Source organism: Orycteropus afer, unplaced genomic scaffold (assembly GCF_000298275.1).
Source record: "Orycteropus afer afer isolate SDZICR_OR568_19922 unplaced genomic scaffold, OryAfe1.0 scaffold00038, whole genome shotgun sequence".
NCBI lineage: Eukaryota > Metazoa > Chordata > Mammalia > Tubulidentata > Orycteropodidae > Orycteropus > Orycteropus afer.
In genome coordinates this window covers 10,739,889-10,766,249 of record NW_006921625.1, presented here as the reverse complement: position 1 = coordinate 10,766,249, position 26,361 = coordinate 10,739,889, and the positions used below count along the sequence as shown (strand labels likewise).

At 51.3% G+C, this 26,361-nt stretch overlaps 1 protein-coding gene across 1 annotated transcript in view; it reads left to right on the top strand.

The window, feature by feature from the left end:
- Positions 1–20,635, top strand: part of TACC2 (transforming acidic coiled-coil containing protein 2) — a 158,785-nt gene extending 138,150 nt beyond the window's left edge. Inside the window, exons 12-20 of the mRNA XM_042780410.1 lie at positions 1,239–1,379; positions 2,216–2,305; positions 8,106–8,249; positions 8,698–8,774; positions 10,677–10,720; positions 17,000–17,160; positions 17,354–17,460; positions 18,077–18,197; positions 20,570–20,635. Coding sequence (XP_042636344.1) covers positions 1,239–1,379; positions 2,216–2,305; positions 8,106–8,249; positions 8,698–8,774; positions 10,677–10,720; positions 17,000–17,160; positions 17,354–17,460; positions 18,077–18,197; positions 20,570–20,635 — 951 coding nt within the window. The remainder of the gene's footprint in view (positions 1–1,238; positions 1,380–2,215; positions 2,306–8,105; positions 8,250–8,697; positions 8,775–10,676; positions 10,721–16,999; positions 17,161–17,353; positions 17,461–18,076; positions 18,198–20,569) is intronic.
- Positions 20,636–26,361: the final 5,726 nt, after the last annotated feature.

The following is a 26,361-nucleotide window of genomic DNA, read 5'->3' as shown; positions in this document are numbered from 1 at the left end:
GCCAGTCCTTTCCTGCCGGCCTCATTGACTTGCACGCGTATGAACTAGGACTTACACCTCACCCTTCCCAGCCCTAGTGAGGTCCTGCAGGTCGCGGCCCTCTCACCTTCACGCACCATTACACGTGTCTATCTGTAGGCCTGTGTGCTAGAGGGGGGCTGCCATCTGTGGTCTCCCCATGGTGTGTGATACGCTTGTGGAGTGCGTCCACACGCTGAACACGGACCGTCCTTCTAGGTGGATTTTATTTTTCTTCCTTTCCTCTCCCTTCCAGCAATTCCTAAGAAGGTTTGAAGTTGTTGATTTAGTGTATGCTTTTTTTCTTCCTTGTTAGTAGACCGTCTATTTACCTCATGTATCAAATATTTGGCAGAGGGTTGGATGCTGGACAACCAGTAGTGAGCAGACAGAGGTCTAGACGTGCTGCAAATGATCCCAAATAAGTGCCTTGAAGACCTGCGTCTGGTTCAGCTGCTGCAGAGCTGACCGCTGACGGTGGCGGCTTTCTGATCTGCCAGGAGACACGTGTTCCTTTGAAATTATCTTTCCTTTTATTTTTTCCGCTAAAATGACCTTTACCAAAACAAAGCCTCAGTTGCTTTGATTTTCATACTTGAGGCGTTTTCTTTTTCCTTTTTTTTTTTTTAATTGTGATTTGGGTGAAAGTTTACAGAACAAATTCACTTTCCATACAGCAGTTCACACACACGTTGTCTCATGACATCGACTACAATTGACCCCAAGGCAACAGCTCCCCTCCCACTTCCTCCCGATAGTTACCTCTTCCCTATAGCCATCCTCCACGCACTCCTGTCCCCTGAGCTGCCTCCCTGTGCATAAACAGTCCTTCTTTCTCTTGAGCCCTTTCTTTTCCTTGATGAGTTATGTTAGCTAGCCCTTCCCATCTCTCCCCTGAGATTTTCAAATAAATATGTCAACAACACATTTCCTTCCCCCTGATTGGTTATTGGAGATGGTTAGAGAATATGGGTGGCATGGCGGTGGGGGGGGCACCTAGGGCTGTACTTTTGGGGAGGGGCTTGGACCTGCCACCCCTAAGGTCCCGTTGTCAGCATGTGGTAATTAGCACAGGGGAGGAGGAAAGCACTGACACTCTCTTTAGCCTTAAGACAGAAATGTCCAGCAGCTGGGTGCATGGTCCTGGCCTGGAGTCATTGTCACTCTCTGCTGTCCTCTCTTTTTCCTCGGTGTGCTCCTTCCTGTCTGCCGGCCTTCAGACAGCTCCGGAGGGCTCCTTTGTCTCTGCGGACGCCCTCCTCAGCACACTGGGTCGTCCGGCCTCTCTCTGTGGTGCACTTGACTACCTGGAACCCGACTTAGCAGAAAAGAACCCCCCACTATTTGCTCAGAAACTTCAGGTTTGTAGCCCACATGGGACCTTTCAGAAGTCTGTCAAAACCTCAGTAGAGAATGAACCCTGAGCCCCCAGAGAAGAGGCAGGATTTAATGAGGAACTTCTAGTTCCCAATGAAATAGCTTCCCCTCAAACACCCATAGGTGGCGTTCTTTATCCAAGACGCCAAAATTACAGAAATTGTGTGATTTACCTATTTGACAAACCATTTCTACCTCAGTTTGGAAACTGGGCCCAAGCAGTCATTTTTCAGCACTCTTGACAGCCCCAGCGTTTCTGTGATTTATTCTCCAAACTGAAGGTATGAGGTCATCACCGGGCTAAGCTATTTATATGCACAAGGCCACCTCAGACTCCCGTTGAGATAACATCTGGACTTGGTCTTACATCTGGCACCAAAGCAATTGTCTGTGCTGTGGTTCCAATTTGACAATTTAATTTGATGCCCTCTAGACTAGAACGTTCCACGAGGACCTAGGGAGATGGTTAACAGTCATGCGAGAGCCACGGGTCCAGCCGTGGAGAGGTGCCAACTTTCCGTTAAAACAACATAAGAAAAGCGATCCAAGCGAACATTTTGATCCCACTCTAAAACTCCCTTCCTATTCAGCTGTACAATGCATCCCGACAGACATTCGAACGGGTGATTAAAAAAGGCATTGAACACGTACTTCATGATCTGCTGAGGTGTTAATTGTGAAAGAGCCCTGGCACATGTGTCCCTCCCGAGTACTTGTCATGACGCATTGAAGTGGCACGTTCATTCCTGGATGTGGGAAACATTCACGTCCTGTCTTGTTGCATTTCCCCACGGTGTGCTCCCACCCCACCCGCGGGCAGGAGGAGTTAGAGTTTACCATCATGAGGATAGAAGCCCTGAAGCTGGCCAGGCAGATCACCCTGGCTTCCCGCAGCCGCCAGGACGCCAAGGTACCCGTGTGCTGCCCATGCCTGCTCTCCAGAATGTCGTGTGTGCCACCAGGGTCCAGGTGCTGCTTTGCTAACCGTCGGTCAGGCAGGCGACTCCGGGCTCTGACAGTGGAATTTTCACAAGGCTCAAAGCATAACTCTTGCAAAGATGCGGAGTGGGCACGTGGCTGAGAGCTCTTTAACTCCTTACTGAGGGCACCTGCGGGATGGTAAAGCTGCTTGAATGGAGGAAAAGGAAATTAATGTGTATCCAGACAATAGGGTAAAGAAGGCTTGAATACAACTGCAGTATTTGATATGGAGCTGGTTACTGGTTAACTGGAGTCCTGGGGGTGCAAACAGTGACGCGTATGGCCACTCACTGAAATGTTGGCAGTTCAAATCCACCCAGAGACATGACACCTCAGAAGAGAGGCCTAGTGGCTGGCCTCTGTAAGGTCACGGCCACTGGAAACCCTGTGGAGCACAGTTCAGCTCTGACCTACGTGGGGATGCCATGAGTCAAGGTCCACTTGACAGTAATGGGGCTGGTTTTGGTTTGGCAGGATGGTGACCCTGGTGGAATGGAGAAGATGGGACATTAACGTGTCTCGTCACTGGGGTAGAGAAAGCTAACGTAACATCGCAATGTTGGCTAATGCTGGTTAAACAGAATAAAAAAAAAATCATAACCTAGTCACTCTGATTAGGTTTTATGGTTGAAATATTGGGTTTTGGTCCAAAGTCCACTGGGCCACCTCACCTTATATGATGATGGAACCTCACTGTCCTCATCTATGAAATGGATAGAGACCAGCTCGTCCCTTTTTTTTGGAACCTCAGCCCTCTTTATGATTCTGATAAAGGGCTGAGACCACCTCACTAGAATAATGTACCCAAACCCATTGCTGTCGAGTCACTTCCAGTAAATAACACACATACTAACAAAACATAGTACTCAACTTCGGGGTGTCCACAGACCCACTGGAATCCATCCCTGGATCCCCACTTAAAGACTGTGTGGGGGCCCCTCGAAGGCCCCCCGGCCCTGAGGCACTTTGGCTGTGTCTCCCATGTCTTCTCTTACTTCGTTCTCACAGCAACTCTATGAAGTGAGTACATTGCTTGTCCCCACTTAGGTGAAGAAATAGAGGCTTCACGGGGTTTCATACCTTTCCTGAGGTCAATTAGCAAGTGGCAGCCGCTGAGGCTCCCTGTGGAGGGTGGGGATAATGGCAAATTTAGTGATACTTTTTAGAGGTAGAATGGTATCATGAAAGCAAAGAAGTGGGCCCTGGAGTCCAATCGGGGCTTGAGCCCCAGTGGTACTTTGTGGATTTGGCCAAGTATTTGACTGTCTCAGCCTCAGTGTTTGCATTTGTAAAAGAAACACCTCAAGTTGATTCCAACTCATGGAAACCCTATAGGAAGAGTGGAACTGCCCCCAAGGGTTTCCAAGGCTGTAAATCTTTATAGGAAGCAGACTGCCTCATCTTTGTCCTGTGGAGCAGCTGGTGGGTTTGGACTGGCAACCTTCTGGTTTGCAGCCAAGTGCTTTAACCGCTGCACCACTAGGACTCCTCAGCCTGTAAGATAAGGCCAATGATAATGAGTTTTCAGGTTGCTGTGAGGACTGCGGACGGTGTGTCAGACGGTGTGTAAAGGGCGGCCCAGTGCCTAGCACAGTAGCCGTGGAGTAAAAGTCGGCAGCTGTTGTCAGCTAACCCTTCATTTTGCCTCTGTTACCTGATCAGACGCTCCCAGCATCTCTTCACAGGAGGTGGATCTGATTCCCATTTGCAGGAGGAAAACCTGAGCCACGTAAGCAGCCCAAGGCCTGGCAGTGATTCACGGGCTTAGGGAGGATGAAAACGCAGGTCTGCGGGCTGGTGGGAGCCTCTTGCTCTGCCCTCTCACACTGGCAGAGGGGCCGGGCTCTCTCCATGTCTCTCCAAGGCACAGGGGCCCCACGTGGTTTCCCTGGGCAGTCACCTTTGGAGCTGCAGAGGAAACCCCTCCCAGACATATCTCCCAGTCCCAGTGACCTGTGGGTGTCCAGATGGGGACAGAGGGGTGCAGGCAGGGGCAAGAATATAAATACAGATCACTCACATCCCTGCTACCAAGCCACAGACCTGCGTCCATCTCATGTCCGCCTTTTCTAAGGGTGTAATGTCTATGAAAGTTTATTTTTTGTTGTTGTTGTTTTTCAAAGAAAGCATTAAGCAATGGGGATTTTCTTCCCATTAGATTTATTTCTTGATATTCTTGGGGAATGGTTTGAAGGCAGAATGAATTGGCTAAAATTTGGCCATTAGAAATATGGGACAGGAGAAGTCTGAAGCAAGGTTGAGCGTGTTCCGAAAAATTCTGAGTAGAGAGTGTCCCGGAGTGCCTGGCTGTCCCCGACTCCTTCGTCTGAGGATGTGTGGGAGATGGTGGTCAGTAAATACTGATTTTGAGCTGACTATCTGTAACACCCTGTCCCCAGACCGTGTGTCCTGATTTGATTTGGAAAATATTGTCACCCAGCTCCACGGAGCCCAGGCCACCTCACGTGATTCAGAAGTGCATGCTGGGAGAAGGTTCTGCAGGGACGGGGTAGAGAGGTTTCATAAGGCACAGCTGAGATTCTGTACCGTAGTAACTCACTGCTTCTTGTAGAAAGTATATTGGTGACTTGGGCCCATGGAAAAGAGGTGCTCTCCCTGAAGTTCACCAGCTCCAGGGCGATGCACTTACCTTGGCCCGGTTACTGTCCTGTGCGTTTCTGACGCACCTCACGGCCTTGGGACGCTGGTGTGCAGGGAGAGCAAGTACGGCTGTGCTCCCATGTACTCTTTTCTCCACCCGTGTATTGCAGCTGCAGGTGATATAGCCCAGTCCTTTTGGCATTGTGGTCTGAAACTGTCACTGATGCAGAAATGAAGTCACTGGGAACAAAACAATCAGATGAGGGAATGAGATCCAGGTTAATACGCTGTGGACTGGCTGCTGGTCCTTAGAGCAGTTCAACTTACCCCTCCCTATAGGCTGACAGAGTGGGATGCCATGGAGGAATGCAGCTGGTTTTCTCGGTCTCGTTAGTAAGAAGCCATCGCAGGAGGGACAGTCCGGAGGAGCTGGGGTGTCTGGCTGCAGCCTCCTTGTAACTCTTCTTGTGCTTGAACTAAGTTCTCTTGAGTCCTCATGGGGCTAAATGGGATTGGGGCCCCAGGCCAAGGGGTGCAGCAGCTGTGAACTCAACCGGGATAGGCGGCACTGCCGTGTCCCATCTGCAGGGCCTTCCCAGGGCTACCTAGCACAAGGGGGTTGATGTCACTTGTGTCTAACAGACACAGCTCATGATCCTTCAAGCCAGTGGCTTCTGGATTCGAGGACTGCAGGATGTTTCTGAGTATCTTGGGAACAAGAATCATGGGGAGGAAAATTAATCTTCGATGTCTGATTCTTACAGAGGTGTTGGCTTGTTGGGGGCAAATGCATGGATGTCAGGTGAACAAAGGAATTAGGTCTGGGCAGCGTAATGTCAGACACTGGGTCTTCCTTTCTCACTTTCTGTCCCAAAACCACCATCGCCCGACATTTAAAACAGTGGCTCAAAAGTAGAGAGACGTGAAGCCATGAGAAGAGTCTGAGAAAGAGCTGACAGAGGGCTGGCCGGTTGCAGGGTGATGGTGAGCCCTGCATATGGTGGTGGGCATTTGCATTGACGTAGCTCATTCTGTATTGTTTCTGTTTCCTCCCTTGCTTTCCAGAGGTCTCTGTGCAGCTCAGATGGAGACCTTCCACGCCCACACTGATCAGGTTTCCCTTCTGCCTAGTATGATAAAGTCAGTTTTAATTACACACGTTTTGTCTTGCGCTTCAGGCAGTTGGTTTGTTTTGGATAAGAATTGAATCTCATTCTCTGAAAACTTTCGGCTAAATCTCTCAGCTCCTCAAGTTTTTCATCTTCAGAAGGGCTAGACCGAGATGGCATCAAATGTCCTTTTCCTTTTGAAATGCTAGTCTTTTTGAGTAAAATGTTGTTTTACTTAGCGTGGTGGGAACACATTGCTTTGAATCCCCTCCAGAACTTCGATGAACTTTCTCCGTTAAGTGCAGACGTTAGGTTTGGCTCACTGGGCATTTAGTTTCCCAGTCACTTTCTAAGAAGTCTCTCTATCTAGCAAAAGCTTGAAAACCACTTCAAACAGCAGAGAGTAGCTAGTCCCTGCGTGAGACTCTACCCTAACGTCAGGTACACCATTCTCCAAGAGGAACCTGCCAGCTCCTGAGGTTGTCTTGGGGTCACGTGTCTTGTAAAGCAAGGTTTCTTTCAGACCCAAGCCTGAGAAGGTCCTGGTGCCCCCTTTACCACGTGAATGTGTGTTTAGAGTCTGGATGGACAGGGCCATGTGCTCCCTTCTCTGAATAGTTGGTCGTCATCCAGGTCCCCCTTCGGGGTTAGCCTACGTATTCCAGCCTGGGCAGGGACAGTGGAATCAAAGCAACAGTAGTTCACTTCCAGGACAACCAAAGTCATGTCAGTGACCTTGCATGTGCACCACTAACTGGACCTAACCGAATAACCTCCAGTCCTATCCATTAAACTTCCGTTCGAGTTTCCTAAGCCATCTCCAGTCTCCAGTACATTCTCCCTGATGCTGTATAGGTGAGCTCGCCTACTCTTGTGACAGAAGAGAAAAATTCTGCTACTGTTGGTTCTTTAATCTTTCTGCTGCCTTTTAAAAGATGAGTCCTCATGTTTTCCCAACTATCACTCTCTTTCCACTGTACGGTGGTGTTCGTTCACCGCTCAGTTGACTCATAAATTTCCTGAGGGAGACCCGGTAAGATGCTGCCCGCTAGAACACCATTGCTTCACGTGGCGTTGGGCTCTAGTAACGAGGGTGGAGTTTGCCTTGGCAGCCATAACAGCTCCGTGAGGTTAATGAATAGGACTGCGCATATGGTTGGTTTGATGTGTCTTTTGCAGTAGAAGTAGACTGACAATCCGCATTGATAGAAGAGACTCCTAACACTGCATTTCTACTGTGTTGGAAGCTACCAGGCATTTGTGCAGAGAGCGGAGGGCTGACCAGAGACCTCTCCTCTGCTCCCAGGGGGTTCGTGTCTGTCCTCTGTAGGAGGCTATACAACAGGCAAACCAGTGCCGGTTGGGATGCTACCACTTGTTGAGGGTCTTATCAGTAAAGGTGGATATTGTCGTTGATCTGGTTTTCAGCCTTCATGGCAACATGACTCCATATTGTATTACCTTTAAGGAAGCCAGAAACTCCAGCTTGTTGACTAAGTGTGGCGGGCCTTCAGCTTCATGTGATAGCATCCTTTCAGATGGAGTTAAACAAATGGCCCCCAAATGGGAATGTGGCCAGTCTTACTAAAACGATCAAATCTGCAGTTATTCAAAACTAGACAAACATAGACTAGAATTCAACATCGTTCACCATCAAGCTTTCATTTGGGAAGCCGGGCCTGATGAATAATGACCTTGGTTCTTAGGTGTTGTGCCTAAGTGCCTCAGAGTCTGATAAATGGTGCTGATAAGCAGGCACCAGACATGCTTGACTCCAGGGGCCTGAGGCTGCAGGGGCCACCACCATTAGCCTCTTTGTCTGCTCGCACAGGTGCCGAACGATAGATTTCCATGGATTGTGCCAGCATCTTCCCATCCATTAGTCTTCGCATTTCCCGTGCTGTTGGTGTCCTTTGTTGCCAGTCCATACAACCAACCCATTCATGAGATGAATGCAGTCTTCTTTTGTCATATGATCACCATTAACTATTTTTTAAAAAATTGAAAACCATTCCACAGAGAGAGGCTGCCCACTCCACAGATGTCTCCATCTCCAAGACAGCTTTGTACTCACGCATCGGTGCCTCTGAGGCAGAGAAAGGCCCAGGCCTTCTGTACCAGCCCCCCGACTTGGACTCGGCTCTGCAGATCGCCAGAGCAGAGGTACAGGGGTGTGTGGCCCCGAGGAGGCCGGCTATGTTCACATTGGGGACAGATAGTTTCTGCCATATGTAAATGAGAAACGTACATACATATAAAGTCCACGTCTTTGTGGACAGGCTTTCAGAATGCTGAAGAAGGCTACAGGGAGAGATGGGTGGCAAACTGTGGGCTTGGATCTTCCTAGATACCATTGTTTAATTGGCCTTCATGAATTTGTGTGATTTATCACGGAAAACGTTCACATTTTGACTGCTCCCCAGTAGGCCCTATGGAAGGCTGATCTCTGGCGCATTGCTTCCTCATGCTTGGGGAAGCTGTCTGGATGTAACTTGTGTAGTGAGTCTTAATCCCACATGTGTTCTGTTTCTCCTTATCTTGGTCTCTGACTGGCTTAAATCTGGATTTGCTCATTTAGGCCTAACCGTTCTCTTCTTCTTCCTGATACTAGATCATCACCAAGGAGAGAGAGGTCGCAGAGTGGAAAGATAAATATGAAGAAAGCAGGAGGGAAGTGATGGAAATGAGGTGGGTTTTCAGCTCAGGCTTCCTGGGTCTTTGGAGTCTTCTGGGATCAGAGACCTGGATTTGCTGGTGGCTAACAGCTCTTGGTTCTCTTGTGGGGGATAATTATTGGATAACTTAAGTGACACCCCTCAGTCTTTTCGAGAGGCTCCTTTGGAGGTCAGTGAACAGGAGTATACTCTAGATCAAGGACAGATTCAGCTGAGACTAATCTTGCACAGACACCAGTGATATAAAATACCTGCGATCATTACAGAAACAATAGAAGACAGATGCAGAGTAATCCCTCACAGACACCTAGACACTATGGGAGAGAGATCCAGTAGATCTACAGGCTCAGGACCATAGTACTAGGGAACGCCAGACTCAACAACAAAATACATAAATCCTTGTTCCACATCCTACATTGGTGAGTAGCGACAGGGGTCTTAAAAGATTTCAAGCAGCTATCTAAGATGCAGCTAACAGTCTCCTAGCGTCGGAAGCAAAGAAGAATGCAAAAAAAAACAAGGGCATTTGGAAGCAATCAGCCCTAGGACACGATGGCCCTCGAGACCAGAAGAGCTAGATGGTGCCCGGCTACCAATGCCAACCACTCAGGAAAGGATCAAATCTGGAGATCCTGGATAGAGTGAGAGGGAAAATGTGGAACAAAATCCTAAAACTCAATAATAACTAGAATTACTGGTCAGAGGAAGTCTGATGAGGCCCCCAATGCTATGGCCCTGGAATACATTCTGCACCTGGAATAAAATGCACCCCTAGGGGCTGGCTCTCAGCCCAATAGTTAACAAGATGTACATGCAGACCATTCAACCCAGGATAACGCACCCACATACTCTATGGTAATACATCCCATAGAGCAATGGACCATGGGGCACCAGAGGACCAACATTCAGGTTGAGGAAATACAGGGCAAACAGGAATGCATAAATATGAGGGGCACAGGGGGAGGGTTATAGGGTAGGAAGAGGAGGGGACTGGGTTAGGGCTGGACATGGTAAATGGGGAGTGAAACTAAATGTACATGTAACATTGAATGTAAAACAAGCTTTTAAAATAAAGTTAAAATAAAAACTGAAGCATAGGAAAAAAAAAAAGAAGTTTGATTTTGGAGGGAGGCCTCTTCATACTTCTCAGTCCTTCCACTTGGGGCAGTCATGAAGCATCTTATGAGCAGGTGTTCTGAGTGCTTTTGTTTACTGAGGCTACCCAAGAGCTGCTCCTCCGGACCTATCCCTCCCCACCCTTACACACAGCACACACACAGGTACTAAGAAGTGGCCTCTGGGCCTTGAGGAGCTGCCTCCACTCTAATAGAGGAGGTAAGAAGCAGGTCCATGGTACCAAGTGTATGAGATGCTTTAGAAAAGGTAGGTGCAGATAAAGTGCCATGGACTGCCAAGGAGGAACCATGGAAGACTTCCTGGAGGAGGTAGGATTTGACTTAGACTTTGAGAAACAAGTAGACTATGACAGATGGAAATAGAGAGGGGGTGGGAACAGCACAAGCAAAGGCCTGGAGGTGAGACAGCCCAGAGCAACCAAGAAACCACTGGTGCTCACTGAGCCACCATGTTCACGGATTGGCGTGCAAGGAGGGAGACCGGGCCCAGATTGCAGAAGGCTTCAGTTGTCAGTGGAAGTTTGACCTTGTGTTGTTTTTTTCTTACGGGCTATGAGTAGACACTGGAGGTTTTACACGGAGAGAGGGTGGCATGGTTAGAGTCATGCACTAGGAGAATGAATCATTTGTTTGTGCAAGGAGAGGGCTGAGGCTGGAGGTGACCCTGGATATGTGGGTTCGGCTGTGTCCCTGCGCTGTTGCTGTCCAGCTCACAGGCCCCCGTGTGGGATAAGCGTGGTTATTGTCATGGTTCCAGCATGTGCCCACTTCCCTTACAGGAAAATAGTGGCTGAGTATGAGAAGACCATTGCTCAGATGATAGGTAAGTACCCAGCCTGAGGGGCTCAGGCCTGCCCTGAGGTTTCTGGACTGGGTGTGTTGGGAGGGTGGTGATGTGAGCACGTTCCTCCATGGGCAGAGAGCCTGGGCACCGAGGCAGAGAAGTACCCACCAGGCTGTCCCTTAGCTTTGTTCCTACCGGGGGAAGCCATTGTAATCACCCAGCGGCCACCATCTGACCCAACTGAGGATTGTCCAGCTCAGCGGAAAGAAATTTGGAGGCGTGTTTGTTCACAGAATAGGAATCAGGTCCCTAATCTAAATCCTAGTCTAGGCGCACGTGACAAAATGCCCCACTCGGCCTTTGCATCAGGGTCCAGGCGAGGGCGCAGAGCCTGTGGCAGTGCAGCCGCCCTTGGCCTTCCTCTGGGGCCACGTGGGGGACACTGTTAATGAGCGCAGCAGCCTTTCTCGCTGAGATTGGACTGTGCCTCGGGACCCTTCTTACAGCCTCGCTGCAGCCGTCCTGACGGTCTGAGACCCCAAAAGCAGCATCCGTTTACAAGCCACTCCCCGGGTCTCCTCTCCCCCCCCTAATACGCTTCGTGAGGGAAGATCGGGCACAAATTTCAGGCCCACGTTTTCACACTAATCACGATTCAGAAGAGGATGCCACGACTCTAGGGGGACTGTGTTTGTTTTTTTTGTTTTTAACCTCTTTACTTATTTGTTTAGATCCATGATACCCATTTTCAGAAAATCTTTTCTCCTAAGAAAATGGGGGGTAGAGACCCCAGCTCACTGCGAGCACAGTTAGTGTCCCCACCTGGCACTGCTAGCAGGTGACCTCACTCCCTCTCAGATGTTTGCATCTGAGTCATGTCACCCCTCTCGCTTGTCCCAGGATAAATCCAGTAGCCGCTGGGGACGGTGAACAGGCCAACGGCTGAATGCCCTCCATTCACTGAATTTGAATCTACTGTAACAAAGGCCTTTTCACCCCAGAACTTGTGGAGGCGGCCATGTGGGTGTTTCTGAGGTTCAGCCTCATGGCACATTATCAGAAAGCAATGTCTTTATTCCACTGGTATAAGGATTCATAGGAATTGAAAATACTTGCCAAAGCGCCTAGGATGCAGTCTGTATGTCTTGTGATATGCAGTGTGTGGCCACCTGAGCAAAGTCTCTTGGGCTCCTGGTGTCCTGGATGTGAGGCCAGTTAGACCTGCCAGTGCTCACCTGGAAGTGTCCATCTGCACGCGGTCACGTGTTTTTATTTTTGTTGTGAGTGATGGCGTTTAGACAGATGTCGAGAGGGGAGGGCAAGGGGATGGCTTTTGCTGAGAGAAGCCTGCTGCAAGCACTTGGCAGGTATGTAGAAGCAGGCGGGAGTGAGAAGCTGTCCTGGTGGCATACGTGGCCTGTCCTGTGGTGACATGTTCAACGCTGATGCTTTCCTCACAATATGCACAGGGAGAGTGGTTCCAACAGCCTTTTCCATCCTAGACAGTATGAGGGGTGCAGGGCATATGACTCCAACTCAGCCCCCCAGGCAGGTCATCTGCCTTCCTCCCTTCCCCCCCGACTCAGGGGTGTGGCCTCACAGGCCCTCCCTGCTCCCCACCCCAACCCTTTCTCCCCTCACATGGTCCTCCCTCCCCTGGTGGGGAACAGGCGTGTCTGGCTGAGGGTCCAGCTCTTTGAGGGCTGTGAACACACCCCCTTCTGAGCATTTTCCTGCTCTGAGTGTTCTGAGTGTTCTTGGGTGGTCTCGTGAAACCCCTCCTTCATCCCTGGGGGGGGAGGAACACAGTCGCTCAGGGGGCCATCCCACTGTGGTCTGTTCCCCATGCCCACCCACTATCTTCTTCTTCATCTGCTTTTCCAGAGCCTGACTTATCAGAAAGGTGGCACGTCTGTGGTGGTCACTCATCAGGCCCCCATAGATGTCGAGGTCCTCATGGCCTTGTATGGGACAGAGGCATGGCTGCAGTCACCATAGCTGGACAGGATGTGCCTTCTGGGCGGGGCTACACGGAAGCACACTCATGTGTCACTCATGTGTCTCATCTGGGTGCCATCTTTCTCTTCCTGTTTTTAACTCACCTAACCAGCATCCCTGGTAGAGGGGACACTCAGACCAGAGAGATTGACACTCAGGATCAGTGACTTCAATTGCATTTTGAGGTTAAAACCAGGGTCCCCCCATCCCCAGGGCCGGCTCTTCCTGGCTCCAGCCTGGCTCTGTGGCGTCCATAAAGTTTTTGCCAGTGCTCCATGCCAAAGTGACATTCCGTTCTGCCATCATGGTGCATTCTCATCAAATACGACTTTAAACGGTGTATTAAGCTCAGCTGTCAACATTCAGAACTCGGAACCAAGGGAGACTTGCGTGTTTCTGCATTCCAGGTTGTTGCAGTTAATTGTTTTCTGCTTTCCTAACAACTGCCCTGATTCTCTGTTTTGCTTCCATTTTCTGTTGCTTCTTGCTCTTTGCTTGCAAAACAAACAGGCAAGCCTGGTAAGTAAACGCTTTTCACCTAATTTGACATTGTAACCCTTGTTTTGTTTTGTTTTCCCCCTCTTTTTTCCTTTCGCTTTTGTGTGTTTGCTGTCTCCCCCCCACCACCACCACCACACACACACAGTTTGATAATGTTTAGTCAGAAGAAGCCAGGACAGTCTCCAGGGGCACCGCTGAGTTTGCTGGGTCTAGAACACGGTTGAACGCTGATTTCCTGGCTGCATTTGTAGGCAACACACAGAGTCGTGAAGACTTCTCACTGCCTCTGTCTCCTGGGAACTGGGGAATTTTGGTTTTAAAAGGGTTAAGTTGGGTGGGAAGGAAACTTGAGGCAGGTGACTTCTCAACTCAGGAAGTCACGTAGGCTTTCCTTTGATGATGATGAACAGCTCCATTACCGAGTGGGGCGACATGTAGACATGCCCTCAGATAAGCCCAGGTGGTCATTGTACAGCATTCAGGTTGTTGTTGTGTGCCGTGGTGTCGGCCCCGACTCATAGCGACCCCTCCTTGGGTTTCCTACAGAAGTAGATTGCCCCATCTTCCTTCTGAGGAGTGGCTGGTGGGTTTGAACCGCGAGCCTTCTGGTTAGCAGTCAAGTGCCTTAGGCACTATGCTACCAGAGCTCCCAAGCTGCTGAAATTCAGAGAACAAAAATAAGCCTTTGGTGACTAGTGGGACTTTGAAATGCCCTTCCTTTTAGGCGTCTTAAGGGAACAAGCAGATTGCTGGTGGTTCTGTCCTCGCTGGAGTCCCTGGGGGCAGACAGTTAAGCTCTAGCTGAAAGGTTGGCAGTTCAGACCCAACCGGAGATGACTAGGAAGACAGGTCCCAGCCGTTGCTAACCCTGTGGAATTCTACTCTGCATGCGTGGGGTTGCCATGAGTCAGAATGGACTCAGCAGCTATTTCCGTCGTATACGGAAAAAACGCCTCCTGACTGAATCTCCGCTGTGTGCGGTGTGAGCAGTTCAAAGACAAGGATCCTGTGGATAATAACTCAGAGGGTCGAAACCCGTAGCCATCCAGTCGATTCCTGCTCAGCCACCCTGTCGAACTGCCCGTAGGGTTTCCAAGGCTGTACATCTTCAGGGAAGCAGACGACCACATCGCTGTCCTGCCGAGCCACTGGGGGGTTCCAGCTGCCGGCCTTTTGGTTGACAGCCGAGCACTTTAACCACTGCACAACAGGGCTCCTCCTGTTGCAAACAGGTCACTGTTACTGGGTTCTTCCTCTGTGTATAGGGCTTATCTGCATTTGCTCGTCAGTCTTCCTGCCAGTACACTGAAGTGAATCATCCCTGTTTCAGGTTGGGGAAGCTGGGACAATCGAGGTTCAATATCCTGCCAGGGTCCCACAGCTGGGAGGTGTCAGAGGCAGGACCCAGACCCAGACAATCAGATTCCGGAACCTGGCTCTTCCCCACTGCCCTAGGCAGCTCTGGGCTGCTGGGACCGGGAGCGCCAGGAGTCTGGCCACCACAGAGGCAGGGCTGAGGGACGCCAGGAACCTTAGGAACCTTATGGCCAGGGTTCTCCAAATGTGCTCCCTGGACCAGCAGCATCACATCACTGGGGAACTTGTGAGAAATACATGTCCTCGGGCCCCCAGAGTCTGTGTTTTAACCAGCCCTCCAGGTGGTTTGGACATGAGCACCCAGCTCACGGCCAGTCCCTTCCTTTGGAACTGAGCCCCAGGGGTCGGGGAGCTCAGCGGTGTTGGGCAGCTTGAGCAGAGCAGGAGGCAAAGTCCCAGGGGCGGCCCAGCTCCCACTCTTCCCAGCACCCAGCGAACCTGCAGACTCGGAATGCAGCAGGGCGCTGCTCTGTTCGGACCGTCGGGAAAAAGGCGCCCCCTTGGAAACCATCGTTCCAGGAGGACTGTGGCGGCCTCTGGGCACGGGCTCTGGGTTTGCGGCTGCCTCTGCTGCTTCCTAGCCGTGAGCCTTGAACCAGAGGCTTAGCTTGTCAAGCCCTCCATGTTGCTGTCTGTAAAATGGGGATGAGATAACCTACCCCTCAGCTGGTGTGAGGCTTCACAGATTGATTCATTCCACAGACGTGGATCGAGTCCTGTGTGCCAGGCTCTGGGGACAGCGCAGAGGACAAAACAGACCCAGGTCCCTGCCCTCATGGAGTATCCACTCAGAGGGCAGAAGAGCAATCCACACACACGTGCACACAAAGACACGCACACGTGCATGCACACGTGCAGACAAGCCCACAGTATATATGTACAGACTCAGCAACGTGCATACTTGAGCACCTGCACACAGACACACGTGTGTACATGCAGCATGCATACACACATGTGCACACAAATGTGTATAAAATAATGATGAGGCGTGCCGACTGCTGGGAAGAGCAAAATAAAGGAATAGAGAAGGCACAGGAAGGCATCTCTGGGGAAGTGACAGGGCAGGGACCATGTGGATGCGGAGGGAGCGTGGGAAGGAGGGGGCAGTATTCCCACAGAGCGGGAAGCAGGGTGGAGCTCGGGGCTAGAGCCGCCGTGCTAGAGGCCACGTGGCCGGAGTGAGAGAGCCAGCTGGCCATGGAGGAGAGGGTGGAGGCTGAGGCCGGTGGAGAGCAGGCGGCAGAGTTCGCTTTTGTCCCGAGGGCAGTGGGAACGTGGTGGGCTGTGAGCCGGTGAGATGGGATGGTTTGCCTCTTTGGAAGCTCAGCCTGGGTGCTGGGTGCATTGACTGAGGAAAGCAGTCAGCAAGCACCGGCCCATGGAAGGGCCTAGTGGGTGCCGCGCTGCCCTGGTGGCCGTGGCTGACATCATCTCTGGATGCGAGCGATCCCACAGCGGCAGCGGCAGGTGGCCCTGGCCCGACAGAAGACAGGTCTGGCTCCGCTGAGCACCTTCCCAGGGGCTTGCCCTGGCCTGCTCTCTGCTGTCACCAAGGCTCCAGAAAGTTCAGAACAAAGTCCCTTGCCCACGTGGGCCAGTGTTGGGCCCAGGGGAGAGCTACAATGAGGAGGGCATGTGCGGTGCAGGCAAGGGGCTGTGATGGGTGGCAGTCAGAGAAGGCCTCTGACGGGTACAGAAATGCCCATCAATGTGTGGGGTACAACGTTCCTGGTCATGGCCACGGCCGAGGGGGGTGCCAGACAGGGTGGGTGCGCCCAGCCACTCTGCACACAGCCCCAACCCCCTCTCCTTGGTGCATAACTGAGAAGCTCATGCCCTGCTGAGACATACAAAGCCCACCCCTCCTGCAGTTAAGGTGCTCGCTGTAGCCAGGAAGCTGCCTGCGTTTGTGCGAGATGGAGTTTCCAGGGAGACGGGTGTGTCAACTTTGGGTTCCTGAGGTGTTTTAAGGATGAGAAAACCTCTTTTTCTTTCCCAACAACCATCGCCTATCTTGGTACCGTTCAAGAAGGTCAGCCTCACAGCCAGGTGGCAGCACCGTGACATCTTCCCCAACACAAGATTCATGAATGACTTCTTTTTTCATTTTATGGCTCCATCTGTGTCTTGCCAGCAACCAAACAGAATCATTGAGGGCCTCAAAGGATGTTTTTAAGGGACTGCATTGATGGGGTTGAAAGAGCAGTGGGGAGTCCCCATCTTCTCTGACACTGCCCGGACCCAGGTTCTGGCTGCTTCTCCCTTTAGAGATAGAGCCTGGGTGGCCTCCAGGGAGTGGGTTCATCCCAAAGAAAAGCCGGGGCCCCAGGTGCCATCCCCCCCGCCGCCCCGTCAGCCTGAGCTGCAGCAAGGCCTCTGCTGAGCCAGGGACATGGTTCGTGGCCGTGGGCTCAATTGTCTTGCTCCTGTCTCTCCCACCAGAGGACGAGCAACGAGAAAAGTCTGTGTCCCACCACACGGTCCAGCAGCTGGTTCTGGAGAAGGAGCAGGCCCTGGCCGACCTGAACTCTGTGGAGAAATCACTGGCAGACCTTTTCAGGAGATACGAGAAGATGAAGGAGGTCCTGGAGGGCTTCCGTAAGGTGTGGTGGTCAAGCAGGGAGCTGGGTGTGTGGGAAGGCGGGGGACGGCCTTGCAGAAGGTGGGACAGGTTGGGAGAGAGCAGGAGGAGGGTCTCAAACAGCCCTAACGGGGTTCTCACAGGCTGGGCTGTCTGGGTGGTACCGCAGCAGAGGGCTGCTGGGCCTCCCGGTGCTACCAGGCGTCTCTTGCCAGAACGAAGAGGTGCTAAAGAAGTGTGCCCAGGAGTACCTGTCCCGCGTGAAGAAAGAGGAGCAGAGGTACCAGGCCCTGAAGGTGCACGCAGAGGAGAAGCTGGACAGGTAACGCAGCACGCGCCCTGCTCCCTGGGGAGGGCCCGGAAGGGGCGGGGGACACATGTGCGCTTTCTCCAAGGACGCGTGATGAGGGGGACACGTGATGAGGGGGACGCGTGATGAGGGGTGTTGGCTGCTCTCAGGTCTGCTCCCCACCCGGTGGTAGTTCTCACCTCCCGTGCCGGAGACCCAGGTTCCGTTCCTGACCAGTGCACCCCGAGGCAGCCACCACCATCCCTCGGGGAGGCCTGCATGTCACTGTGGGGCCGACAGGTTTCAGCGGAGCTTCCAGACTGAAGCAGAATAGGAGGGGAGCCCCGGGGACCCACCTGAACCAAGAGCCTGTGGATCAGTCCAGTTTGCGGCCCATCGGGGGTCACACGTTCTGTTCTGACGTGCGTGGGTCACCACGCGTCAGGGCCCAGGCACTCCAGCTACCTTCTGTTTGGACAAGTGATGCATGTTGTCACTCGCAGGAACCCTGCTCAGAGCCCTGTGGCATCACGGGAGCAGGTGTTGGGGTGTCCTGCAGTTGGGGCCCAGTCGGGTGGGGCTGGCTCCACACTGCCTGGGGGTGGGAAGTGGGTGAAGGGCGACATTCCCTGAGCTCCCGTCCCCACAGGGCCAATGCCGAGATCGCCCAGGTCCGAGGCAAGGCCCAGCAGGAGCAGGCCGCCTACCAGGCCAGCCTGCGGAAGGAGCAGCTGCGTGTGGACGCTCTGGAGCGGACGTTGGAGCAGAAGGTAACGGCAGAGCGGGCGCCTCTGGGCAGCGGCGGGCATCCACCCGTCAGACAGGTGCCTGCTGCGCTCCTGGGACAGAGCCACAGGGAGGCCCTGCTCCTGGCATGGGCTTGCTCTCCCAGCCTCACGCCTCCCTTCTGCCTTTCTGCAGTTGCTGCATTCGTGCTGCTTCCTGCCCCTTTTCACCCCTTTTTAGCATTCATTCATTCATTCATTGGTCAAAGTACTTACTAAACACCTACTATATGCCAGGCAGGCAAGGAGCCCTGGTGGCACTCACCCAAAGGTCAGTGGTTCAAACCCACTAGCCGCCCCACGGGACAAAGCTGTGGCAGTCAGCTTCCTTAAAGATTACGGCCTTGGAAACCCTACGGGCCGGTTCTACTCTGCCCTGCAGGGGCGCTGTGAGTTGGAATCGGCTTGACAACAATGCGTTTTGGTTTTGTGTTTTTATTTTTTATGTGCCAGGCGTGGTACTTTCAGCCCTGCGTCCAGTGCTTACCAGTGAGTGGGTAGGGAATGAGGCCCCTCATTGTGTAGGGAGCAGCCCCCATTTTAAAGAGACCCAGAACCGTGCTTCACCCCGGCAGGCCCTGTTGAGGTCAACAGCTGGGAGGGGCGCTGCACAGGGTGGGACGGGACACTTCTCCGAGTCAGGGCTTTGTGAGGGCTTGCATGGCGAGCTGAGCTCTGCCACAGGGCACTTTGCTTGGTAGCAGGCAATGGTACCAGGCTAGAGCTCCGTGAACCTGCAGAATCGAGAGCTGATCAGTCCCGGGGCCTCTCAGCCGTCGGAAGGCAGTGTTGTTTCTCGTAATTATAATAGCAAAGCTGTGTGGAAGCTGCGTCAGCCTGGACGTGCGTTCCAGACTTGCCACATCTGACTGGCTGTGTGACCTGAGGCACAGTGCTTAACCCCTCTGAGCCCATTTCCTCACCGACAAGTGGGGACCGTAATAGGCCCCTTCAAGGGACTGAGTGAGATTGTAGCACCTGGAGTGTGTCTAGCACCGCCACATGGCAAGCACGTGGCAAAGATGCATAGTTAACTTTGATTAGCAGCTCCTGCAGTGGTGACAGTAGGCGCCGGGTAAGTGCCACGTCCGGTTCAGACCCCACCCCACCCTGTGCAGCGCCCCTCCCGCCTGTTGACCTCAGCCATAAATTCTAGCCGGCAGGGCCAAGGTCAGGTCCCAGGCCAGGCTCTCTCCCAGCAGGTGGGCACAGCCATTTCTCCTCGCCTGGGGGGTGCTGACCGTTCCCAAGCACTGGCACGGGGTGAGGGGCTCGCTGACCTGGAACCCCAGGAGGAGGTGCTCTGGGCTGGCACCTGAGTCAAGAGGCCCCACCTTCCCGGGGAAGGCACTTTCGGGCCCCAGAGAAAGGCTCTGCCTGAGCTGCGCGTCTGTTGGGACTCCAGGATTGACTGGCTGCCGGTGTGACCGCGCCTTCCAGAAAGGCCCTCCAGTCAATAGTGCTGTTGAGTTCTGTCACTGTGGAGGCCCTGTGACCTGTGGGCGAATGGCTGTCGCGGCAGCTTAGGGTTCTCTAGCCGCCTGAGCAGGAGCAGAGCTGGGGCAGCTGCGCTGGGGGGCCCGGCCTGCTGACCCCCTTTCTAGAGAAGTGTTGTAGGGTGAGGGACGCTGAACATGCACCGGGGAGTGGGCTCCGAGGACAGGGGAGGCGTGCTTCCAGGCCGTGGGCTCACCTGGGAAGCATCGTGGGTCTGCCCCGAGCGTCTGTCCACCCCTCTCTTCGGACCTGGCGTGGCCACAGTGCCACCTGGTTTGCATCCTTGGTGCACCTCCAGCAGTACTCCAGCACGGTCTAGCATAACGTTAGTGGTCCCCGGAGAAAGGCTGAATCCCCCCGTGTGACACTTCTTTAAAAAAGCCACCCAGACCCTCCTTTTGAGTCCACATCCTTCAGGGCAAATAAACAAGGGAACAGATGTTCATTAAGCGCCCCCACCCCCACCGCCAGTGCTTATGACTGTGTAGGGAGCTTGTCATTCCTTCTCTCCTTAATAATCAAGGGAGCTCTGGTGGCATAGTGCCTGAAGCATTTGACTGTTAACTAGAGGGCTGGCAGTTCAAACCCACCAGCCACTCAGAAGGAAGACTGGGCAATCTAGACAGACATTATCCACATTTTGGAGGCAAGGAACCCAAGTTCAGAGAGGGTGTGTAACTGGCCCAAGGTCACGGAGCTAGAACTGGGATGGTGATGCACGCTCAGGTTGTCTGACTCCAAGTAATTTCTCTGGCTGCTTTGGTAACTTAGAGGGACCAAGAGGCCTGGTAGACCCCATCCCCAAGTAGAGCCTGGTACCCTTCTGACTGGATTGATCTCCTTCTCATCTTCACTTTCAGAATAAAGAGATAGAAGAACTCACCAAGATTTGTGACGAGCTGATTGCCAAAATGGGGAAAAGCTAACTTTGAACCAAATGTCTGGACTTGACCGTTACGTGCAATATGGCCGTCGGCACCCTGCTGTCCTAGCTGCGTGGACAGGCCCTGTCTGACTTTCTCGTATGCACTACTGTATCTCCTTCCTAACGGCGCTGACTTGATGGTATGCAGTACTACAGAGACTATCAGAATTTCTTGCTATTGGTTTGCATTTCCCCAGTATAAATTCATAGCAAGTTGACCTCAGAGTTCCTGTATCAGGGAGATTGTCTGATTCTCTAATAAAAGACACATCGCTGACCTTGGCTTTGCCCTTTGTGCCTGAGTTCCCAGGGTGAGCTGCTTTGGAATTTAATACAAACGTGGACAGCTTGCACAGGGACTCTTGCCTTAAGGAGTGTAAACTTGATCTGCATTTGCTGATTTGTTTTAAAAAAAAAAAAAGAAAAGAAAATGCATGTTTCAAATAAAATTCTCTATTGTAAATAAATTTTTTTTTCCTTTTGATCTTGGCAATAAGTGTGGCTTTGGTTTATTTCTGGGAAGGGTTGAGTCTTTCACGCCCTGGATCCATCATAGCAGAGTGGGCCTTCAGCTCGTCTCTGCCTGGACTCACTTCTTGTCTGTACATTTAAATAACTTTTCCTTCATTGGTGGGGACGCCGGGCTTGTAAACTGCAGCTAATAAGAAATATTGACTTGCTACTTAAATAATTAAGTGATTGTATTGCGTTAGCTTAGTTTTTTGTTTTTGTTTTTTTTTTTTTTTACAAAGCTTCTTTGACTTTAAGGGGGAAAAGCTGTTTCCTGCCTTGGCTCAAGGAACCGGCAGACTGTCCTTCTCCCTGTTCAATCCTTTCAATGACGTTTGAAGGTCAAACCCAAAACATCGTTTGTTCCCGTCTACAGGATTAGGAAAGAACAAGGAATTAGCAGTGGGAGGCAGGGAATTAAGCCACTTTGAGATTAAACAGGCCAAGTGTCTGCTGTTGCTGTGTTAGATCCGGTCCAGTTGGTTCTGACTCCCAGAGACCCTGCGTCAGCAGAAACCCTGCCTGGTCCTACGCCATCCTCACAGTCGCTGTTACAGGTGTGCTTATTGTTGCAGCCACTGTGTCAGTCTATGTCATTGAGGGTGATCGTCTCAGTCACAGACCCTCTCCTTCACCAGCAGGATGTCCTTCTCCAGGGATGGGTCCCTCCTGATAGAGGACATGTTCAAAGTACATGAGATGAAGGCTCACCATCCTTGCCTCTCAGGAGCATGCATGCTGTACTTCCTCCAAAACAGCTGTGTTTGTTCTTCTGACAGCCCGTGGGGCATTCAGCATTTCTCACCAACACCGTACTTCAAATGCACCAATTCTTTGGACCTTCCTTTATTCCTTGTCCAGCTTCCGGACGCATATGAGGCAATCGAAAATATCATGGCTTGGGTCAGGAGCACCTTCGTCCTCAAAGTGACTTTTTTTTTTTTTAAAAAAACTCTTTAAAGAGCTCTTTTGCAGTAGATTTACACAATGCAATACATCCTTTGATCTGACTGCTGCTTCCCTGGCTGTTGATCGTGGATCCAAGTAAAATGAAATCCTTTCAGCTTCAATCTTCTCTCCATTTCTCATGACGTTGCTTATTGGTCCAGTTGTGAGGATTTTTGTTTTCTTTATGTGGAGGTATAATCCATATGAAGTCTGTCTGCTCTGATCTTCGTCAGTAAGTGCTTCAAGCCCTCTTCACTTTCAGCCAGCAAGGTGGTGCCACCTGCACATTGTGGGTTGTTAATGAGCCTTCCTCCGATGCCGGTGCTGTGTTCTTCATCTAGTCCAGCTTCTCGGATTATTTGCTCAGCATACAGATTGAATAAACATGGTGAAAGGACGCAGCCCTGATGCACGCCCTTCCTGATTTTACACCACACAGTATCCCCTTGTTCTTAGATTCCTTCCTTGCACCGGACTTGCTCAGGGATGCCAGGTTAAAGGGCAGCTGATAGGGAGAGAGAAATTGGGAAGGTGTGGTAGCTTCCTGAGAAGTTACTGGGTGGCACAAATGGCTAAGCGCTGGGCTGCTAACCCAAGGGTTGGTGGTTCAAGCTCATCACATGCACTGCAGGAGACAAGTCTGGTGATCTGCTTCCAGGTCACAGGCGTGAAAACCCTGTGGAGCAGTTCCACTCCACAGAACAGGGGATTTTATAAGAAAGCAGAGGGAGGGGGGACAGCAAGAAGATAGTCACGTGAGGACAGGCAGGCATTGCAACTCAGGTCGCCATGAGGTGGACGTGACTACGACTGGTTTAGGGTTTTTTGTTGACTAGATTCCTGGACTGCTGTAACAAATTACCATGAACATGGCATTTTAAAACACAAAGGTTTTCTGTCTCCATTATGAAGACCTGTAGCCTAAACCTTAAGTGTCAGCAGGGCTGGTCCCCTCTGGAGACTGAGGGAGAATTTGTTCCATGTCTCCTCTAGCTTCTGATGGCTGCCGGCAAGCCTTGGTGTCCTTGGCTCGGCCTTTCTAAGTATGCTTTCTGCCTTTGCCTTCACGTGGCCATCTTCTCTGGGTTTCTCCCTCTGTTTCTCTTCTAAAGACACTTGTTAGATTTAGGGCCCATCCTAAATCCAGGATAGTCTTATTTTGAGATTCTCAATTACATCTGTCAAGACCTATTGCCAAGAAAGGTCTTATTCACAGATACTGGCTGTGGTAGTTATGTTTGCATGTCAACTTGGCTGGGCCTGGTTGAGTGGCTGAGCAGCTGGTGGTAGTTATTCCCCGTGATGAGACTGGTAATCAACTCCATGGTGGGATCTACCACAAGCAGCTGAGTAGCTGCCTTTGAGATGTGGTCTGCTTCCTGTATATAAGGAGAAGCCTTGGGAATGGTCTCTAGCTTATGCCATGCTTGGACCCTGCATGTAGCCGTGTCATTGTTCAGCAGCCTGCCATGCTCTGCCGACCTGGGGACTTACAATGGACTTAAATTAATGGCCTACCATGTGGTTTGGTAATATTGGGACTGTGCCTTTTTATTTGTCAACCTTGGGCTTGGCAGCCTCAGCAGCTAACAGCTGTCTGAGTAAAGAAACACCTCTAGCTTCAGTGGGCCAGGAGCTGGAGGCAGAGTTGAAGCCCAAGGCTGAGGGGCTTTAACCCAGTGCCTAGAACTTGGCACTTTGAACTTGGACTTAAAGCTTTCAAATTTTAAGAATACACTCCTGTTTGTTAAGGCCATCCCATTTGTGGTATATTCTTGTCAGAGCAGCACTAGGGAACCAGAACACTGGGGTTAGGTCTTGGGCATGTCTTCTGGGGACAAATGTGTGTCTAAGGGGATGTATGACAAGCAGGGACAGCTGACCCCCTCTGCTTCCCCACGGGTGACTTGACAGAGAAGAAAGATGCCCCAGTGCCTGGAGGCAGCACAAACTCCAAGGAAGAGCCCAGGCTGGAGGCTCAGTCCTGCTACTTTCTGGCTGTGCAATAGTAGGAGGTGTGCACCCTCTCTGGGTCCTAGTCTTCTCACTGTACTGGGGGTCACAGTACCTACCCATGCGCCATCGTGATGATGAATAAGCTGTGTGCAGTACAGTGCCGGCCGCCAGGACTCGCAGGGTCGAGGTCTGCCACTTCCTTCCTGTGATCCCATTATGTCACGCCACCAATGTCTGCAAGTTTGTCCACACACTGGCTGCTGAAGACGTCCTAAATCATCAGCTTCACTTTCCTCGGTGAGTGGACGGGCACAGACATGCACCTGACCCTGGTCCAGGGCTCCCTCTGGTGGCCACATTAGTGACCTTGAACTCTTGAGCTTTTAACTTTTTTTTCTCAGCTTGGTGAAAACTTGGAGCACTCAAGTTAAGGTCTCAAGTTACTGAGACAGTAAGATGACCTCATGAGGGCAGAGAGTGGGCGAGAGTCTGGAGGAGGCAGATAGAAAAGAGGGGAGGTGGTCCCAGGTGATTGCCCACGGGTCCCTCCTGGGAGCATTGCTTTTCTTCCAAGTTTAGAGCTCAGCCCCGCGGGTGTGAGATGCTAGGGACCTGAGACCGTGCAGGGAGGCGCCCCTTGCCTGGCACCTACCTATCCCAGGCTCCGGACTCCAGGTGTCCGGATGCAGACAGCGCACAGAGCCAGGTGTGGGGGAGATGGGGAGGAAGCTGAAGGGGCAGAGTGAGCGCCACCTGCTGGAAGATGCTGCTCTCACTTGATGCTGGGCCCGCTGAGAGGCTGAGCCTTCTCTGCACTGGAAAATGGGAAAAGGTGGGGAAGGTGTGGAGGTGGGGCAGGTGTGGGGGTAGGCGGGGTTGAGGTAGGAGTGTGGTGGGCATGGAGGTGGGGGTAGGGTGAGCGTAAGGTGGCAGCATTTGCCCACCGTCAAAGTTGAGAAGGCAAGAAGGGGTAGTGGAAGAGGACACGGGAGACACAGGGAGGAAGTGGGGATTGCAATGAATGACATGAAACAAAATGTGTGTGAACTGTTGGGCGGACAACTGATTTGCTCTGTAAACCTTCACCCAAACCACAATAAAAAATAAAAATAAAAAGTTTGTCATGACCAAGGCTAAGGAAGATGCTGGGAGGTATGTAAGAGTGAAAGACAACAATCGTAAACGCTGTTACACACACAATCAATCCTCAGTAACAGTCACAACAGACAAGAATCTGTGAGTGGGTGCATAGGTCAACATGTAAGCGGAACAAGTGTGGGCTGGCATGGGGAGGTACATCCACAAGCATCGGTAGGTTTGGCAGATGGTATTTCTACATCCACATTAGTTTGTGCTGTAAATATACGCAGGTAAATAGTAGAGCCTACAGGGGCAAAGTGATGCAAACTTCTTAGCCAGAACCAAACACCTGGAGGGACTGAGTCACAGAACTTGAGGGCTTAGGACCATAGTCTTGGGGACATCTAGGTCAATTGGCATAACTTGTCCATAAGGACAGTGTCCATCCTACTTTGATGAGTAGCGATTGAGGTCTTAAAAGCTTGCTAGTGGTCATCTACTCTCCGTTTAAGGGCAAGTTTCAGAGTCTCTTCTGACATCCATTGTGGTCTTTTCTTCCTTTCCCATTTTTTAATGACCTCTTGCTTTCTTCACAGATGATGTTCTTGATGTCATCCCACAATTTGTCTGGTTTTTGGTCATTAGTGTTCAATGCATCAAATCTCTTCTTTAGGTGTGTATCCATTTGTAGTGTTGCTGAAAAAAGGTATTTGCAATGAAGAAGTTGTTGGTCTTGCAAAATTTTATCATGCAATCTCCAGTGTTATTTCTATCACTGAGGCTATATTTTCCAACTACCAGTGATTCTTCTTTGTTCCCAACTTTTGCATTCCAGTCACCAGTGATTATCAACACATCTTGATTGCATGTTTGGTCAATTTCAGACTGCAAAAGTTGGTAAAAATCTTCAATTTCCTCATCTTTGGCTTTGGTGGTTGGTGCATAAATTTGAATAACAGTAGTATTAACTGATCTTACAGGCATATGGATATTATCCTATCACTGACAGCATTGTACTTCGGGACAGATCTCAAAACACTCTTTGTGATGATGAATGCCATACCATTCCTCTTCAATTTGTCATTCCCAGCATAGTAGATCATATGGTTGTCTGATTCAAAATGGGGGATACTGCATGATTTAAAATCGGGAAGGGAGTGTATCCTTTCACCATACTTATTCAATCTGTATGCTGAACAAATAATCTGAGAAGCTGGACTATATGAAGAAGAC